The following is a 21,374-nucleotide window of genomic DNA, read 5'->3' on the forward strand; positions in this document are numbered from 1 at the left end:
TTCCTAAATGAAATCTTACTACTTGCTAATTATTTTTAGAAATTCATCAGAGAAATGTAACACTTTTTCATACATTAAATTTTTTAGTTCATAGTTTACATCCCACATCAATTACAATTTTTATTTTGGAATGTAGTTTAATATATTATAAGCAACATTTACATATTATATGTCTGCATTTGAATATTTATCAATAACTTAATATATGTCTGTATCACATATACATTGAATATTTTAACTTGCACATTTTAAATATTCTATAGACTCATAATACATTAATACACAAACCCACCCGATGGGTGGGTTATATGGGTGGCCATATAACCCACCCACCCGATCCAGAGATTATATATATATATATATATATATTCGTATACAAAACTGGAATAAAATTAATGGACATCAATATTTTCATTTTAAATCATTTAAAATATATAATTATGTTTTTTTTTTCCTTTTCTTTAACCCTACAGGGCATCTAGAACAATACAATATTCATGCAGGAAATGCTGCTTATTCAACCTGAAATCCCAATATCTCCACTATGCACTTGAACAGATAAAAACGTCTAGAATAATTTGACACACAAACAAATTTACACAGTAAGACAATCACATTTCAAGTTACACATTGTTTAAAAAATTTTAAGGCATACCATGGTATTATTTTAAGTAAACTCATCAGCAAAGATCAGCAACATTTTTCATAACCAGAAAAAAAAGCAACCTTCAAAATCCACATGGAATAAAACATCATACCATGGCATACATATTTTATCGATCCTGTTACAAATTCCATAAATATGACATTTTCACATCATCAAATTGCTTTTAAATATCCCAATAATATAAATACATATTTACAACCATGCAATATCTTAAATAATACTGTATATTAATTAGTCAAAAATACAATGAAAACTAATATTTTTGCATGCTAAAATATTTGGTACATTTGAATTTATTTAAATATAATAATGCATTAGAATAGTTAAAATTAGATTTTACTATTAATATTTAAAATAAAATTCAACAAAGCGAAAGTTAACAATTTAACAAATACTTTTACAGATTAGATATGTAAATACATTTGGCTTATAAACTGCAATTTTAACAAACTCTATAACAAAATTCGAGCTTTGTTATACACATATTACAGGATATTCAACAGCAATAAATTAACAATAAGCTATACAAAACTAGTGCAATCACATCCTTCAAAAGAACAAAATGAATGAAAAATAATAATAAAAAAAATGAAAATGCTTGTTAAACTAAAAAAATAAATAACTTAAACAACACAAAAACACATAGAGGAGTTTAAATACAACATTCTTAACAAATATCAACTACTTGTTGCAAATGAAAATTAAAAATATATACACATGACTTAGGCTGTTTTTATAGCACCATGTAATAAAATAAAATAAAAAATTAATGCCCCTATGGCACTCAAACAATGATTTTAATTTTTAAAAAATATGAAAGTTCAAAATTTTAGTTAAAATTTCTTAAGGGAAAATTGCACAAGATAATCAATTTTCATTACTGCTTTACATTTGTAAAAGTATGCAGATACATTTTATAAATAATGTTTACTAAAGAGTGCTGATTTCTACTTTTACAAAGAATTCATGCAATCTATTTATACACAAGATGGAAGTCAATATTTTTATATAATTCATTTTAAATATTTCTAGGTATATTTATATTTTTCATACATAAAGCCATAAATTTTAGGAAGAAAATGTAAATGAAATTAGTATGCTAAAACACTGCTTATTTTCCATTAAAAAATATTTTATATGCAGTTGAATAGATATTGCATTTGGTGTACTTAAGAATATATCTTAAAAAAATTCATGGTGCTATTTAGTAATTACAGCCATTTTAGTCAAGGATAGCTCATTGCAAATAGAAACAATCTTCAAATATGTCAATAAATCAAAGGGGAAAAAAGAACTTTATAGCTTAATCTATTTTTTAAAATGAAAATTGAGATTCAAGAGGTAGAAAGTCTTTAATTTAAAATTGTAAACATATATATTGTCATAAGAGGTGGCAATAGTTGTGGTTAAAAAAAAAAAAAAAAAATCAAAATATATGCTTTTATAAGAATGGAGAATGAACTTAATGAAGAACGAAAACAAATAAATATAGAAATAAAAGAAGAACAAATCACAGCTTACCCCAAAACCTTATTAACATCCAAAGTAAAGAAAAATTAACTTAAAATAAATCCCAAATGCAAAAATAAAAAATGGAAAATACATGATGATCAATAATTTTATACATAAGTGTTTTGGAAATTTTATAAAAAGTATTTAATTTATTAAAAACAAAGTTGCACATATTCAAAAAACATTAAAAAAATGTAAGATTAATCAATGGAAAGTATTAATCAACATGAAAATATCTAAATTCGTAAAACGAAACTAATATCAAATTGCAGTTTAACCACAAGTCCTTAAGAAAAATACATCTCTTATATTGCAGAGCGTAAAGTATATAATTGCACACCAAGAAACTATACTGAAAAAGACAATGCTAAGAGATAAGAATATACTTGTAAAAGTACTTACAATAATTTTAATAGTTTCATTTTAAAAGTGATAACTCTCAAACAATACATTTTATTACTGTTTCTTCACAATTTCATGTCTATTTAGAAACTCTTGTTTCTTAACTAAGACTCTTTCAAAGCCATTTCATAATACTTTATTTACAACCTGTTATCCAAAGATATATTCTGACCTCTAACATTAGCAAATGTAGTTATTCAAATCCATATGAGTCTAGCAATTAAATACGACATACTCACTCACATACAGGAAAGTACTAAAACAATTAGCACAATATATATTTTTGGTGCTGAATTCTGTACATTGAGAATCTGTAGTTTACAAAAGGTATGAACAGAGCTGCATGTTTTCTCCTCAAGAAAACATGTAAATGACACAGACTGGAGGAAAAAGGAGCAGCAAGAAATATATAACTGGGCATAGAAGGAACATGAAAGAAATCTTTGATTTCTTTATCATACAGTTTCTGAAAAGAAAAAAAAGAAGCAATATTTAAAAATAAATAAATACGCAAACTTCATGTAACAAAGTCAAAATCTAATGAATGAAAATTTCTGTCTCGCAAACAGGTAGTTCTAAACCCGATGCTCAGAAAGACAGTGTTTTATAGGAGGAATATGTTATTCAATTATGATTTAAAAACCAGAATGTCCCTTTTCCCAATGAATTTAAATTTGCATCAAACCTGCATATAAGGCAGATTACCAGTAAAATTTGCTCTCATGAACAGAACAATACATCCCAAACAATATACCTTATATACTACCATTAGAGAGAAGATGTAAAGCAAAAATTCACATTGAATGGCCAATCACAAGTGCTAAGCAGTTAAACCACGGAAATTTTGCAAGGAACTTTATTTTATGCAAAATTTAGCTAAACTTAAATGGTCTTTTATAATATTCCTGGCCAATTCCTATTTTCTGCAATTATATATTACATGTATTTGAATAAAATATCTAAAATTTGTATTCAAGAAAAAATGTATTTACATAAAGAGTAATTATATTTTTAACAATCAATGAAAATATGAATTTGGCTGAAATTTTAACAGTAGTGCTTAGAGAAAAATTTCTCATTTGTATTAATACTTTGCATGCAAACGAGAGTTTCCATATTTTTGAACATGTAGCAAGCAAATCCATTTTTTTTAGCAGGGTAAACAATTTGATAATACATCAATAAATGAATAAAATAAGGCACACATTTTTTCAAGTTATAGAATGCAAGTTCACTGCTGTCTACAATGGAGATTACAGTTCCCCTGCTTCAACATTTGCTATTTTTTTTAGTGTGATCATGTTCTCCTACCTGCAATGTGTTACTCTTTCTAAAACTGTATAAATGAACAAGATAGAATTCTTCCATAATCTCAAGTTGTTCTTTATAGAATACAGATTTCTTCTGAAGTCATTAGAAAATTTTAGAAAGATCAAGAATGGGTAAACAGAATTATTTGAAATAACTACATTCAATTTAATACTTCTTTTGCAATATGAAAAAAAATTAATCACAGAATTTTAGAAACCATTAAAGTCAGGGTGGAGATTATCATTTCTCATTAATCCCAGTGATACAATATTTTACAACATATACATTGCACAAAATCTCTACTAAAAACTGAAACTATAGAAACCATATTCCCAAAATGGCTTATGAATTTCAAACTTTAATATAGGTTAAACACATTTTGGCAAACTATAAACATTAAGTTAAATCTGACTATTTATAATTAGCAATAAAATGAAAAATCACAAATTGGCAATAATAATTAACGCCACTCTTTAATATAGCTTAACAGACTATGCAACAAAATAGAAAAATAACATTTTTGAACATATTTATGCAAAAATTTAGATTTCTTAATTACTTTGCAATTTACTTGATTATTTTTTATCTTCCCTCATAAGTTACTTTTTAGAAACAGCATGTTTAATACTTAAAGATAATATTAATAACACAATTTGATATAATAAATTAGGCACAGCAATCAGGCATCTATAATAACTAAGCTTGTTACACTTTGAATGCAAGGCTTGATCGGGGACAACGATGTATCTTGGTTGGTCTACACAATAAAACACTTTGTTCAGCTTTTAGGACAGTATTATGATTTCAAATTATTGACTGCTGATATTGTTCAAGTATGTGAAGTGACATTAATAATGAAAAATCAAATATGCACAAATGAATAATGAAATGTGAGGTGATACATCAAAAGCCAGTTACACAAGGAAAGCTCATTTTCAATTTTTAATCTCCAGTTCGACTGACAATGTATTTTAGGTGTGTATGTTACTAACAGAAAGAAGCAAAGATTAAAAATCAGTTATAAATGCAGCTTGACTCATTACCTTGACCTAGCAAAAATATATTATCTTGCAAGCATTGTAATGACAATAATTCTGCAAGACATTCACCTCAATAGAAAAGAGGAAAAAAATAAGTTTTAAATGACTGACAAAACTGAGCTGAGTATTTTATTAGCCGAGTTATCATGATTACAAAGGATGACATGTCAACAGTATTATTATATAATTCTGGAAAATGATTTAGTAGCCATGTAACAATTTCCTTTCATAGTGTCAGCATGTTTGTTGCAATTTGTTTAACGAGACAATCTTGTAAATTACTACGATGATTTTATTTTAAATAAAAATCAATAATCACAATTTTAGACAATCTTAATCAGACAAAAGCCATAAATCATCCGATTTACACCTCGTGTATTTTCCTAATTTATAGTATATGCAGGCATGTTAGATGATTTTGATGGGGAAAAAATGCACAAAAAGTTGGGCTGTAGCAAAATATGTAAATTATGATGATGTAATGTCATGTTGAAGGATAAGACATCTCTTACATATCTAATTTATGAAAAAAAAAAAAAAAAATATGATACAATAGAAATTACAAACACTGATAAGCAAAATCAAATGCTGACTTTTTATGTATGAGAAAGGAAACCAATCAGATTGCCTATAAAAGTTATTAATGCATTTTTTTTGTACAAATCATAACTGTGATTTTCCACAATTTATACCAAATATTACAATGGTAACATATCATATCATGATTCTTTTTTAATAATGACAAGATATTTATTGAAACCAACCAACACATTCCTGTCTGTCCATATCTGTGTCAGAACTCAAACTGCAAGAGGTAGAGGTTGAAAGATACAGTAAAAGCAGTGTAAAAATTGCCATTCTCAAGGTAAATTTGTCATCAATATTATACTATTATATCATCACTATTTATACTACAAATGCATACCATCAATATCAGGGAAGAAAGCAGTATATCACAAAACCACAGCAAAAGTTGTTATCCCCCCCCCTTAAATGTAGATACTATCAAAATTTATGATGAATTTTCCAGCTATTGTTTACAATGGACAAAGACACAACATTCTGAAACATGCAGTTTGTAATAATACATATATTTGTTTTGTGATACTTTTTCATTCATAAACAATGCATACTGTTTGTTCTTATTTTTAATGCATGCACGATTTAAGAAATAATTTTACCTCTTATACCAATCAAATGACAGTAAGTAACATACTTCCATATTTAAGATCTACAGTATATTTAGCAATAAATTCTAAGCACATAATTACTTTTATTGTTACTTGCAAATCATATTTCTTATAAATACTATACTCCAGTTTTATGCGAGGAATAAATATCAAACCAATCTCATATGAATGATAGAGATTATGTTCTGACATGACTTTTCCTTGAAAAGTTCACAAGTTAAGCATTTCATGGAAATTCCTAAGATAACAATGTAATATACAATATAGTTGTTTGAATAATAATAACTTAAAATAAAGGATAAATAAAGTAACATTAAAAATATGCAACTTACCTCATTTTATTAAAAACTTAATTAATCCTAAGATCTGGAAGATCACGTCTGAAAAACAAAACAAACATTTAGAAAATACAATAATACAAATATTTAATCAGTATATTTTATAGTAGGAGACTACATTAAAGAACCAATATTTGGCAAAAACTTTAAGAATATTGTATAAAAAAAAATAATTTTTAAGCAGTATTTTTATAAATGAAACCATTTGAATTTAGTATCTATACTCATTAGTTGGGAAAATTATAATAGTTAAAAAAAATTACACGACATGTTTTACATCATTAAATGCTATTTACTAAAATTCTAAAGCTTGGCAAAATCTTCCTACAAAAAATGTCATTATAAAATCCAATACATATGTGTTTGTTCGAATTGAGTAAAATAATTTCGGAACAAGTTCTATATTTTCTGAATAGCAGAAAAGCAATCTGTTTTTTTAAAAATTAAGTCCTTTTAAAATTTATATGAAAATTTCATGCATTATTCACCAGTCAAGTGCCAGTATTTATAGAAAGGATAGAAATGCAGTGTATTTTTTAGTTCAGAAATTAACAACATTTCTGAGCAACGAAATTACAACAAATTCTTCAACAAACCTCTAAATTAGAAGGTTTGTTGAATATGTCTTTTTAAATAAAAGGGGGGGGGGGGAAACCTTTTAAATTACTTTTGGCTCTTATTTGATGTATACATTGCTTACAAGAATTTTATCTCCCGCCTATTATATCTTATGCAAAAAAAAAAAAATCATCATAACATAGTTACATTTTTTAAAAGGATAATGCCGTAATAATGAGTTGGGTAAAATGTTACACAATTCAGAACTCGCTCCAATACAAAACATTTCATTTTTACCAATATAAAAAGATGTTCATGATAATAAAGCAGTATATTAAAAACCTTATTACTTTTTACAAAAATATCAATCAATATACATAAAAGGATTCATTAAATTCCGAACAAGTTGCAAAACGCAGATATTGGACATGACACCGACTACAAACAAAAAATTAAAGATCAAAGTTAATGAAAATGCTTCAAAAAATAAATCTAATCAAAATATTTCCATGTTATCTATTTATTACAGAAAAGATAAGGTAGATAAGATTTTTATAATTTCCTTTATTTTTGAAACAAATGAACAATGCAATTAATCACTTAAAGTAATGGAATTTACAAAGTACAAAGTTTAATACAGTGAAATTTCTCAAATCTGCCTCTGAATGACCCATAAATATGTTAAAAATGGCAGCAAGAAATAACCACTCCAAATCCTCCAAGTGGCACAGGTGGCCTAGAACTCTCTTTCTCACAAATGAAATCAAATTTAAAAAATAATCCTTAAAGTGAACTTTGAACTATACTGCAGTGGGTGATTCATGGCGGAGAAAAATCTTTTCAACAATAAGCATACATTTTAGATATTTGAATGGTGGTTAAATTTTTTATTTGAATCACCACAAAAAGTATGATAATTGAGCCTTCAATGTAGAAGGATGCAAATAAAAAAAATTATTCACTCAATAGATTGTGAAAAATTGGCGCTGTTACTATCATTCCTTCAAACACACAAACTGTAGTGCCTATCTAAATTTTTTAGGTAAGTTCTAAAATTCACTAAATTAGAAATAAGTTTTTTTTTCCCTTTAATTTTTCCAAAAATAAAAATCTTTTAGCAGTCAATTTATCTAAATGGCAAATTGGAATGAAGAGTGATCTCTCTAATTTGCCAATATCAAAATTAAATAAGAAAATTTATATTCTATATCATTTTTCATGTGTGTTTAAACATCAAACTTTCATTAGAAACCAAATATTTGTTAGTACCAAGTCTTTTAGTAAGCAGAAATATTTTGAATTTAGACAAGAATAAATGGAAGAATTCATTTACGATAAAAATCCATATGTCAGAATTAAGATGAGAACATTTATTTCATTGATCATTTTTCAATAGCTACTAAGTCACTATCAATTTAGGAAAAGAAACATTACTCTAGTATTAATATCCAGCTCAATAACATTCAGTATTAAACTCATCACAAAAAATATATATTGAAATATTTTCCTCATATTTTCCAATACAGATTAGAATGTCAAGTCATAAAAGAGTGATTACAATTAATATCAGAAGCCACAATAATGAAAATTAAATACCTTTAAGCCTGTATGACGAACAGGTATTGCTGGAGACCTGGGAGGATGAGTTACAGGAGCATAAGGTGGTATTTGCTCTTCAAACTGCATTGGTGATGTTGGGGGGTTGTCAAAATTGTAACGAGGAGAAGCTCTTCTTGGGCTTTACAAGTAAACATTATTTTTTTTAAAATTAAAAATGCATGCTTTATATTTCAATTCATTCTTAGAAAAAACTGGCTGCAAAAAATCAGAAATTATCTTACAAAAACTAAATAATAAGATAAGCATAAGCTTATATCACAAATACTAATTGGTTTATAATAAAAAACTGTAGATAAGATTAAAATTTTCAACAAAGATAAATAAAAAAAAAACTATCAATTAGAATTAAAGAAATTATGCATTTGCAAATATCTAAATATTTTTCGAGTAACATACCTAAATGGACCTCTAGAATTGAAGCAACGATTCAAAGGAGGTGATATAGCACCCTCTCTTATGTAATCCTCTAGAGGACATGGAGCCACATATGTAAAACCCTAAAGATGAAAGAATGTTAGAAATATTACTATATGATAACTTTTTTTTTTTTTTTACAGAGTGGCTATTATTTTGGAACATTTTAATAAAATTTTTCATTGAAATTTGTTAAAGAAATATGAATTTTTATGACAAAAAATGCAATTATTTTCATATTTTATAATTTTTATCACAATTACTTTATTTTTTAAAAATTTCACATTATCTTTTTATGTTCCTATATAAAGGCCACTCTGTGCATTCATTTACAAGTCTACAGCATTGAAAGGAACATCAACAATCAAAATAACAAGCCTGTTTTCCACATATGCTAATATCTTTGATTGATGTTTCTATCAGATGATGGAAGGAAACTCCTAGAACAAAGTGACAGAGAATAGAGAATGCACAGGAAATATTTGTTGAGATGGGATTGATTTTTTTTTGTAAGAAATTTATCGCAATATGTGAAGACAAAACAATCTGCATTGCTTACAAATGCAATTATTTGAGAAGACAAACCAATCCGAGTTGTCTACAAATATAGTTATTTGTAAAAACAAACCATTCCGAGTTGTCTGCAAACAGTTATTTGTAAACAAACCTGAATTGTCTTCAAATATATTTCTAAATCTAAAAAAATCAACTTAAAAAAAAAGTATGTTTTAAATCTATTAATTCTATAATTCAAGTTGCATTTTCAGCAATTACTCAAAACTTTATATTAAATTGAACAAAAATAATAAATTAGAATTAAACTGGGGCCATGCTGCATAGTGTTAGAGAAGAATTTATTTCCTAGCTGACAGTGTAATTTTTAATGAAGTAAGAGTAGTAAAATAATACAGAATGAGGAGCATGCTTTAAGAATTTACTAAATTCATTAATGTAAACTTACCAACACAAATAGATGATCTCAATAAACAGATTCCACTATTAATCTTGCTGTACTCTTCTCTATAGAATTGAAAATATCAAATGCTATGAAAAGTAATTCAGCAACAAAACTGCAAAGACTGACGAATTATTTTTTCCAGATGATTATCAATACGAGCTTCCCAATTATATTTCTTCTCTTTCTCTAAATTACACCTTATTTTACTGACTAATAATTATATTCCAAACTCATGGTGGTATTTGTGGAACAAATGCTTTCAGCAGAAATGCAAACAACCATCAGAATGCAGGCTTCTGTCCAGACATTGCTTTGGCCCTGTTAGTTTGAAGAGATTATTCGGAGCAGAAAATATTTTCATTCAGACATAACCATAAATTCCTTGTATAAGAAATACAATTCTGGAGAGAATATGTATATATTCAACAGTGCACTGTTCCTACAACTTGAATAGTTATATTAAAATTAATCTTGAGGAAAATTATCTAATTATGAATCTTGATTAGTGACAAAGATGACACCAAAGTTATCAACTTCAAACCTCCATGACATACTTATTGAAGATATCTTACATTGGACATTTAATGAACTTCATGTCCATATATATTTGCAGTAAATCAATAGAATTGAACCTGAAAGCTGCAATACAGCAAATCAAAATTCAAACAATCATCAGATCACCTTGAATCCATTATAAAAGAGTAATACCTCTATTATTAATTAATATATTGCACTTTGTTTCCATTTGACATTTTTTAAATGGTAGTTTAAATTCTTAAAATGATTAAATTGTGAAAAAAAATTATCGAATGTCAATATTATGTATATGTCAATCAATTTTGGTTCTTTTGAAACTAACACTGAAAAAAAAGTTCTTTATACTATTAAATTTTCAGGGATTTCCTAATTAATTGGCAGTAAAAGCAACTTCAATTAAGAACTAAATTTTTTCATAAAAAATGCACATAAATAGTGAATATCAAAAAAACAATTGGAAAGTTAACACACAACCACAATATTCAAAATGTTACTGTTAATCACTCAAATTATTTCTTATGTTACTATTAATTCATAATTTACAGCTTTACAAAGGATGATTATTTTTCTAAAAGTTTAGAAATGTGAAGGATTTTTTTAAAGTTTTTCAAATTAGCAATGGTTCTGCAATATAAGATAAACCACAATGAATCTATTGTTTACTTTCAACGAACTCATTAAGAACTTAGCATCTTTATTTTTTTTCTTCTTATGAAATAAATTAGACAACACATATTTTATATTATAATCATTTTTAAAAAGCTTCCCCCCCAGTCATCTTACATATTACTAAAAACAAATTTAAAATTTAATTTAAACAAATTTAAATATTACACAAAAATGAAATAGTGAAATATGCTTTTGAAATCGAACAATAAATGCATATCCATGAATAAGAGCGAATCAATATGTTTTAGTACATTTATGTTGCCCAGTGAAATCAAAGGATAAGCATGCAGAGAGTTAATCATTTAATTACATTACAAATTATTCTAAGGTTGCTCCATTGGGAATTGCTAAAGCTGTAGAGTGATAATGAAAAAGGAAATACTTTATAACCCTTACACATACATTTTGCAGAAATTTTTTTGAAATTGTAACTATTATATTTAAAAATATCTTTCTGTTTATATGTTGAAATACCTCAAATTAATTTTATTAATAGATTTTATTATCAATACTTATCTAAACAGCTGTTTTAGAGTTTACTACTATATTCTCTCTCATAAAATCAATCTTACTAAATTATTTTTAGATTTTGATATTTCTGTCAGACCATAATGCTTAAGATCTTTGTGTATATATTTTATATAAATGAGGTAAACTAATAAAATATCTAATAAATAAGAATATTGTAAAGTTTCTATACTTTGTAGCTTGTTGTAAATTAAAACTGCTCACAGAGACACACGATCTCAACAAGTATATATATAAAAAGCATCTTTAAGACATTAGGAGCAAGGATAAAAATTTATAATTCACCTGTCAAAAAGTGTGGAATTGAATAAATAAAAAAATTTTTTTTTTATCTTCAGAATAAACATTATTAAAGCATTGCATAAAAACCTTTTTAAACTTGTGCACAGTAAATAAAATCTATGACTTTTATATGTAAACTGATAAATCCTCTCTAATTAAAATTGAGCATTTAAGCAACAGCAACATTAGTAAAAACTAGTGTTACTGTTTTATCCCTTTTTCTAATGCTTTAAAAATGTTTGTGCTTTAGTACCCAGAGCATTCTATTTAAGCAACAGCAATATAATTAAAAACTTACAGAGAGGCATTCTCCAAACAGTGTTAAGCATTGATATACCAACTACCCTATACCTACAGTTATTTATTATTTCATGGTGCAACAGTGTGTTGATAATCTTCACATGATTGAAGAAATTCTGTTTCATTTTTATAGCCAATAAAAGACATGCTTGATATTTTGTTTTCCTAATCATCAAATAGCCTCCAAATTCAAACTTATGGACACATTTCAACATGTTACACAAGCTCATTTTGCTGAAGTTAACTACATTACTTATTCTCCAAGCATTTCATCAATTGTAAATTAATCCATCAATTAAAATGAGATTTCACTTTTCCAATTTGATCTATTTGAAGACTTTTTCCAATAATTTACATCTCTTCAGTTCTTCTATCAATTTATTCCAATCTTAATACATAGATGTATGTCTTCCAAATCATTTTCATTTTCCAGAAATTCCTTCACACTGAAATAGCGATCTTTCCCTTATACTCTTTTGAATTGCAGTCTTTATATTATTTTTATTTACAGAAGAAAAGTTTTCATTCTATACTTCCGAGATTCAGGGACTTACTGTTTGATGTGCATAAAGACACATAACCAGCAAAACCAACTTTTTGTAAAATATAAGCCACTCTCTTCAGTAAAGCCACTAATTCTATTATATATACGGATAATGGTAATTAAAGCATTATAAAATTGTGTTCAGATTTTCCCCAAAACATTTGGAGATATTAATGTGTTATAGTATATAGATCACTAGCAACTCACTGTAAAGTGCAAAAAGCATACAGTATAAATAATGATTAATTCCTGAAATGATATGGCCACCCATTATCGATCTATTCATAATGACTATCATAACCAGCATGCTGGGAACACAGATTTCCTGGATTCCATGTTAGGAATTCAGTAAATTGAATCATAATTACAGTTGAATCATCATTATCAACATAAGAGGCCAAAAAAGGCAAAGTAGCTAAAACATGAGGTTGAAATCAAGCAAAGAGAAATCATCTCAGCATTGCTCATGAAATGATATTATATTTTTTAATGAAATGATTAATGAATGACAAAGACATTATAGTCCTATACATTCAAAATAGTGAAAACTGACTTGCATTTCCATTATGTTGTGAAACAGAACACCTCTTCTGCCCGCTGAGTGCAACAAAATTAAAAGAAGTTAGCAATTATAATTAAACTGCTTATATATTTGATATTCTGTGAAAGGTCCATTAATGATACACAATGTCTTCAACTGATAATTAATTGTAGTTTTATAGAAAGTCAAAAATAGGATGAATTTAAAAAATATTGCCTGAATATCATATAACAATAGGTAAATAAAACAGGCATTGACTATTATCTTCAGTGTTCAACAAGATTAGACTGTTTATAAAATTTAGTGATAATTTATAAGTTCAGTTAAATCCTTCCCTTGTTTTGGGATAAAACTATAACATCTTGGATTTTGATTTTTGTCAACCACAATTTGATTAAGTTTTTGAAGGTTAGTGAAAAAAGAACATAGGGGAAGAAAATTGTTACAATGTACAGTAAAGTGACTGATTTCAATGGTTACTTGTTGGTATACTGGAAAATTCTATACATCTGAGAATTAAACAACGATCCCCCCCCCATATTTCACAGGATATAGGTTGTTAATGTGATATTGCCGATATATCTTCTGTAATATGTTTAATTTATGGCAACCCTTGATACCAATTTAAATAAGAGCAACCATTTTATAGAAATTATTAAACCTTCAAATTAAAATTTTTTTTTCTCATAAATACAATAAGAGATTCATTGTACACCTAAAATTTTTGAGCCTATCTTCAATAATAACTTACAATTGTGAAGGAATTAGACAATAAAATCTCTTAAATTACAAGTAAAAAGAATGCAGCAGCATCTCAGTAATATTAATTTCGGAAAATATCCTATCCATATGCAGTTATAAAAGCAGATAAGTAAAAAGTAGATAAAATAGAAAGACTAGATCACTAGGGAACCTCGGGAGAATGAAACCCGTCACACCTAAAGAAGATGTGCCCTTGAGGACAGAAAGATAGATAATGTAACACTCTTTAAGTAAAATTTCTTGTAATTATGAACTTAATAATGCTAATTTTCAAAATTTAGTTAAAAATTTATTAATCATTCAAGGAATGCACATCAAACAAGATTTTAAACAAAAAGTTATTATTTACATTTAAAAGCATTATTTACATATGATTTCATGAAAGTTTAAAAAAATAAATAAAAATGAGTGATTTTTAAAATTTTTGTCCTCTGAACACATCTTTGGTTTGGCAATGGAGCAAAATATGCTAACACGATAAAACACTTATTCTCGATGCTCAAATTCATAATACCATCCCTGAAAATAAAAAAAATAGAAACAACATGGGAAATTTATATTAAAAATATTTGTTGTTAAATCTATTCATGAGGTAAGATATAAGAGTAGAAAAAAATTTGAACAGAGCAGACAGACACCTACAATCTTCATATAAAAATTATAAATGTCTTCTTATCAAAATCTTCTATAAAAAGGAAGAAAGCTATAAGAACTAATGAGTTCCATACTCTATGGCAATCCTAAAGATACAATAATTAACTAAGTCCCTTTCGTAAAATCTAAAAGAAAAAAAAATGATCTATTCCTCACTTGAACATACAGTGCAAAACAAAACACCGAATGTAACAGAAAGGCAGCAGTTTCTTAAGGGAAAACAATGTTTATCCAAAGGAGGATGAAACAAAATTCATAAAACAAAATATTTTGCCAAATAACTGCAACAAAAAATGGGATTATATCTCTGATCTAAACACATCAAAAGATTTATGATGAAATGCTAATAAGACTATTTCCCCCCTTTTTAAATATGTTCAAATTTAGTTCATAAATTTTTAACAGGAGAATGTATTTAAAAAATATTTTTGAAAGGATACATACAGATATTAAAAAATCAGGACACAATACAAATGGATAGAAATCAATGTAAAGCTTTAATAATAAATACAGTATTATTCAAAATATTTCTTTTTAAAAAAGTCTTCATATAAAACTAAAAGAAGAGTTTACTTGAGTAAGAAGTCAAATTTATATGGGGGAGTACATAAAACAGGAACATGAAATTGCAAACCAGGATTTTGTAATAAAACATTTTAGCCACAAATCATATGAGAGAGAACAGTAGTAACTCTGTATACAAATACAGAATTTTTTTTCCTACCGAATGGCAAAAGATTTACAGTTAAATGGGCAAATTTAACTTGAAAGAAACACAAAACATTTTTCTAACACTTACATGAAACTGATTATTACTGCTGCTCACTATTGAATCATCAGGGCTGTCATATGGCGCCAGTTGAGTGAATTTAGAATCAAACTGTGAAACATCATCTTCACTACTCTGTAAAATTAATTTAAATAAAAATACATTTTAGCAACTAGTAAAATTTCTTAAGTGCCGCAATTTTATCAATTCAAGACATTGGCAGTCATTACTAGTTATAATTAAACTAGTTATGCATTAAATATTTAAGGCAATTTTAAATTGACATATCACAAATAATCTGCTAATCATGACACAACTTATCCAACATAGCTCTGATTAGCTTACTTTACATGCACATTTTTACAAGCTTAAATTTATTGCATCAAAATAACTGGTCATTTGGAAAGTAAAAATAGGAAGGATGGCAAAATCGGAGGATTGGAATCACTAATTTGAGATTGAATACTGAGAAAAGCAGAGTTGATGCAGTATTATATTTGTTGTCCGTCAATAATTATACTTTTGCTTTACTCGTAACATATTTACTATCTAACAATATTTTTGCTTAGATATTGTTAAAGAACATTTTTTTAAAAATTATTATTTCTACTTCATGAATCATTTATCTACAAAAGACAAGTTATCCATTTCCTGAAAACTAATTTATATAAAAAAAAAATCCCAACGATAAGGCAAAATAATAACTCTGAGACAAATAAATTAAGGAATTTTTTAAATGTATCAAGAAAGAATATAATATATTTGACAAGTTTTCACATATGAATTAAATATTTATGTACAAGAGTCATTTGCAACATGCCTCTTTGAGCAATTTTTCTTAACACAATACTTGCTGACATAACTATTCTGGACATGCATTTACCTGAAAACAATTTTTTTCCCTTAGTCATCCATTTTAATTAAACAGAACGATCAGCATTAAACTTTTTACTAGCTGGGTTTAACTTTTGCTAAGGTTTTTATTCATAATTAGATAAATTTTAACACACTTCAAAAAGCTAAACTTACTCGCAGCCATACAATTTAACATTTTATTTAAAGTTTTCCATTTAATTGGCAATGCTAAATAAATGAAAAAAAATTATACAAATCAAAATGCATATGCATACTGCTGTGATTAAAGTCAGTACATAAGGTGATTCACCTAATTTTTGTTGCTCTTAACAGCATGTGTTATTTTATTATGAATGAATAAACTGCTTTATAATAAACACATTGTGCAAGGACTATGAGATTTATTTATTTATCACAAGGTATCTCATTTTCATATTTTTTCAGCTGAATTGATACATAACCCAACCAGGGGCAAATATTTTTATTACATTACAATAGTAACAAAGCCTTGCACATTCTTATGAAATTAGCAAAATAATGGCAGGTTGACATTTCAAGCATGTAGAATCAATTAGTCAGTACAGCCAGTACATCGATAGATCTGTGCCAATCGTTTCACATACTCCACCATTTTTACAATGAAAAAAATTATGTGCAATTAGTTTTTATTTTCTTAAAATTATGTACCTCTAAGAATCAACTTTTCTGCAAATTTAAATTTTAATATATAGAAATCAGAGTTCAAGTATAGTTTTAGTAATGAGTATTTTTTTCAAAGTATGGTACAACAATTTGAGAAATAGTTCTTCAAACACTACTCACAGTTGGCAAGCCACCATAACATTAGGAATGTAACAGGAATAACCAAACTCTTGTTCCCAGACTAGTTAATAAACAAGGTACATTCATGATAGCAAGTAATTGCAATAATTCAAAAAGAAGAAAGAATGCATACCAGTTGTGGTATGAAAGGTGGTTCAACTTTTCTGGCTAGCAAATCGTCCCAATTCACATGTCGAAAAAATGCATGGTTTTTGATAGGTTCGGCATCATCAGGTCCAGTTCCAAGTCTTTGATTGACAGGTCTTCTCATAAGCTGGAATGAATATATTTTTTATGAAATACAAAGTAAAATGCGTTTATGCAGATAACCATTACAAGAAAAAAAAGTTAATTGGTGCATATTATATATATACATACATATTGTTTGAGATTAGAAATAAGGGCAATTAATAGACAATTAAACTATGATAGTACAAATTACTTTTATGAATAAAAGGCAAGAAAAAAAAATAAGGTGCAGATACTGAATAGAGAAGAAAATTATAATACCAATTAAAGGTGAGAATTATTAATTACTGAATGGTATGAAAGAAAAAAAATGCCCTGAAAAAGATTTTTTAGTCAATTCCTACAATATTATCTGCAACTAAAAAGATTAAAAAAAATTGATAAGTGTAAATTATTCTTTCAATAAAAGCAAAAAACCTCTTATTCTTACAATCTTTAGAGATTGGATTTTTTTTAGATAGGGGAAAAATAACTAATAAACTTAAAATTTCCTATATTTTTCCTGTTTTTATGCAAATTTTCAAATTTCCCCATTTTTTGAAGTTTATTTTTAAATTCCTGGTTCTCCCGATCGAGCGGCAACCTTGTTAATACATTTTACAAAAAGCAATTCATAAAACAAATCATGTAGCAAAGTTTTTTTTTTTGCTTAAAACTTGATAAATGTTTAATGTAAATTATGGAGTAAGAAAAAAGACAAGTTTCATTATAGAAAAGATATGATGCATGCAAATATCATTAGGAAATGGAAAACTACAAAAAAAAAAAAAAAAAATTAAGCAAGCAACAGATTAATTTTCAAAATTAAACAAATGAATAATTTATTTAAGGAAAAACAATTAATGCAATTTCAAACATAAAACATTTGAACAAGAACATGAGCAAAATGAACTGAGAAATAGATACCTGATGACCAGATATACAGAAAATATCAGCTATTAGGGAAGAAACATGAAACTTACTCTACGCATCAGATCACGTGCTTCATGAGAGATGTAATGTGGAAACACAACCTTATGTTTTAATATCTAAAATAATGTAAAATTCAATCAGAAGAAATAAATATTATATATATATGTTTGACTTATATATTTTAAAAACATGATCAAATTGCATACTGCACTGTACTTACCTTTTCAATTGTTTTCTTCCTATTTTCTCCTTGAAAAGGAGGCTAGAATAAATAAAACAGCAGATGAAATGCAACATTAAAATTGAATAGGCATGCAAACTTATTTTAAAGAATTAGATTGGAATTTATATTAATATAAATTTTTCTGTCATTTTCTGAACAACTGATTATAAAACAAATTTAGTTTTGCTCAGAAACACATGTTAATTACAATAACACTATATATATATTTTCAAAAATAAATTTTAATCCTCTTTTTTCCTTATGACTTTTTTTCTCTCTTTCACATATTATAATAAATTCTTGGTGCATATTTTTCCAGAAGAGATCATAATTAAATTAGATATATTTTTAGAGGCTAATAATAATAATAAAAGCAATTTAGAGGAAAGAGAATGATTGTATATTTCTAGAAATCATATTATATATAATTTTGTATTAATTGACTAACATATTCATATATTTATGAACTTGTAATAAAATGTCAAGTATGAAACTTATTGCAACTTAATAAAATTACATACCTTAAATATCTAGCTTCAAAATATCAAAATTTTTGATATAGGTAAAGAATAGAAATCACCATTCAAAGAGAAAAGATGACTTCAATACTTTTATTATCAATGTAACTATCACCATTATATTATAATAGAGAAATTTATTTTTATGGATTACAAGAAAAATACCTTTTAATACACAAAAGCAAATTTTAAAGTAAATCCACACAGTAAAAGTAATTTCATTTCACAACGGAAAAAGTAGATCTTTAAATGCAAACATACAGAAAGCATATTAATTATGATGCACTACACTACATATCACACAACTTTCAAAGCCAGGCACTCTTCAACTTGCAATGCACAAAATTACATTAAAATATTTCAATAAAAGTAATAAAATAAGATAATATTATTTACAAAGAAAAACTGTACAACAATATTAAAAAAAAAATAATAATAATACAGAATTATGTACATACACAACCAGTCAACATGTCATACATCAATGCTCCCAGACTCCACCAATCAACAGCCTTACCATGACCACTCTGGGTCAATATTTCAGGTGCCCTGTTTTAAAAGAGAATACATTCAGAACAAACATTCAAAGCAGGCTTAATTATTATTATTATTTTTTTAAATCTACATTACAGATAAGATAAAAAGTAAATCATACACTTACATATATTCAATTGTGCCACAAAATGTATGTGTGATGCTGCCATCACGGATTGATTCTTTGCATAATCCAAAATCTGTCAGTTTAACATGACCTTAAAAAATGATTCAAGCAAATTTGTTTTTCAAGTAATGACAAACATTTATGTATATTGTAAAATATGAAGTATAGTAAACTATAATTCTTTATCACTTATTTGCTTCAACTAGATAAATTTCAAAGGCTGTTAAGAAATTAAAAGCCCTTAGTTATACTTTGTACTTTAAAAACTTGCAAAAAAAAAAAAAAATCTTATCAAAAGCAGCATTATGTACAAATTATTAATTTAAAATAAGATAACATTCAATAATTTTATCCATGTATCCTAATAAAAAAAAAAGAAAAGCATAAAATATGAATTAGAAAAATATTTAATAAACAATGCAAATTAGTTTTCGTAAAAGTACTTTTTATAGGATATAATTCATTTCAATGGAATTCATTTTAAGGAACATAACAAAATTTGTGATGCAACAGCTTCAATCACAGTAAAAAATATGAACATTAATTCATTAAAAGAACTAACATGCTATAATTAACAAAACTCTCAAGATAAATTCAGAGAGAAAAAAAAAGTAAATTAAGAAGCCACGAAACTGGTCTATTTTGACGATACCATTTGATAGAAGAATTTCCCCCTAGCTTCAGTTAATGAAAATTGAAATCTCAATTTGTTTCAATTATACTTTTCCAATGTTAATATTATTATTTGTTATAATTTAGTTCATATATCACAATATCCAAAAACAGATATTATAACATTACTAGAAACCAACACTTTAAAAACAGGACTCTCCCCTCTCATGCCCCGACAGAAAAGTATTTACATGCAATTTTCAACAAATATTTATTTCCATTCCCTCAAAAAAATTGGAATATTTTTTTTTTGAAAAATAAAGAGATATCAATTAGAAATGTTTACCAATTATTCCATTCTGAAAAAAAAAAAAAAACCCGTAGAAGTTTTAAAAAGAATTTATTCAAATTGAAAATATCTTTCTTATTTACATTTTCCCCATAATTTGATACCTTTCCACAGCATTTTGATTAAACTATCAGGTAAAAAGTTGAAGGTGTTAATCCAGAATTTTTCAACGAGTCCATGGAACATATCTAACTGCAAAGTTGTAATTAATTTTCATGCTAAACAAATGAACATTTCTGAGATATAATAAATATTATATCTGATGTATTCATTCTAGTGCTTTCTGGACATTGTGATAACCAATTTATCACACAAATATATGATAAACATTTTTTGCAGGTATTTCCTAAGCAGTCTTAAATATCATAACAAAAATAGGGGGAAAAAATGGTCCAATTTTTTATTCACTTTGTCATTACAAAATGTTGAGATTTAAAATCGCATTACAATATTTCCCTATATATATAGCAATTGTGTTAAAAAAATTTAACTATATTTTATAACGCCATTAATTTTTTTAATAAGGTTTCATAACAGAAAGAAAGGAACTCATAATTTATTCCAAAAAATAAAGGAC

The 21,374-nt window shown here is 26.6% G+C and overlaps 1 protein-coding gene across 1 annotated transcript in view; it reads right to left on the minus strand.

Annotated features, from left to right (window-relative positions):
* Positions 1 to 438: 438 nt before the first annotated feature.
* LOC129976707 (ribosomal protein S6 kinase beta-1-like) overlaps positions 439 to 21,374 on the minus strand; it is a 36,483-nt gene continuing 15,547 nt past the window's right edge. The window contains exons 8-17 of the mRNA XM_056090417.1: positions 19,837 to 19,927; positions 19,634 to 19,724; positions 18,655 to 18,696; positions 18,485 to 18,550; positions 17,407 to 17,547; positions 15,627 to 15,731; positions 9,035 to 9,135; positions 8,615 to 8,756; positions 6,455 to 6,502; positions 439 to 3,047 (exon numbers count right to left, since the gene is read on the minus strand). Of these exons, the coding sequence (XP_055946392.1) occupies positions 6,497 to 6,502; positions 8,615 to 8,756; positions 9,035 to 9,135; positions 15,627 to 15,731; positions 17,407 to 17,547; positions 18,485 to 18,550; positions 18,655 to 18,696; positions 19,634 to 19,724; positions 19,837 to 19,927 (785 nt within the window). The 3' untranslated portion in view covers positions 439 to 3,047; positions 6,455 to 6,496. The remainder of the gene's footprint in view (positions 3,048 to 6,454; positions 6,503 to 8,614; positions 8,757 to 9,034; positions 9,136 to 15,626; positions 15,732 to 17,406; positions 17,548 to 18,484; positions 18,551 to 18,654; positions 18,697 to 19,633; positions 19,725 to 19,836; positions 19,928 to 21,374) is intronic.

This window comes from Argiope bruennichi, chromosome 1, assembly GCF_947563725.1.
Source record: "Argiope bruennichi chromosome 1, qqArgBrue1.1, whole genome shotgun sequence".
In the NCBI taxonomy this organism is placed as follows: domain Eukaryota; kingdom Metazoa; phylum Arthropoda; class Arachnida; order Araneae; family Araneidae; genus Argiope; species Argiope bruennichi.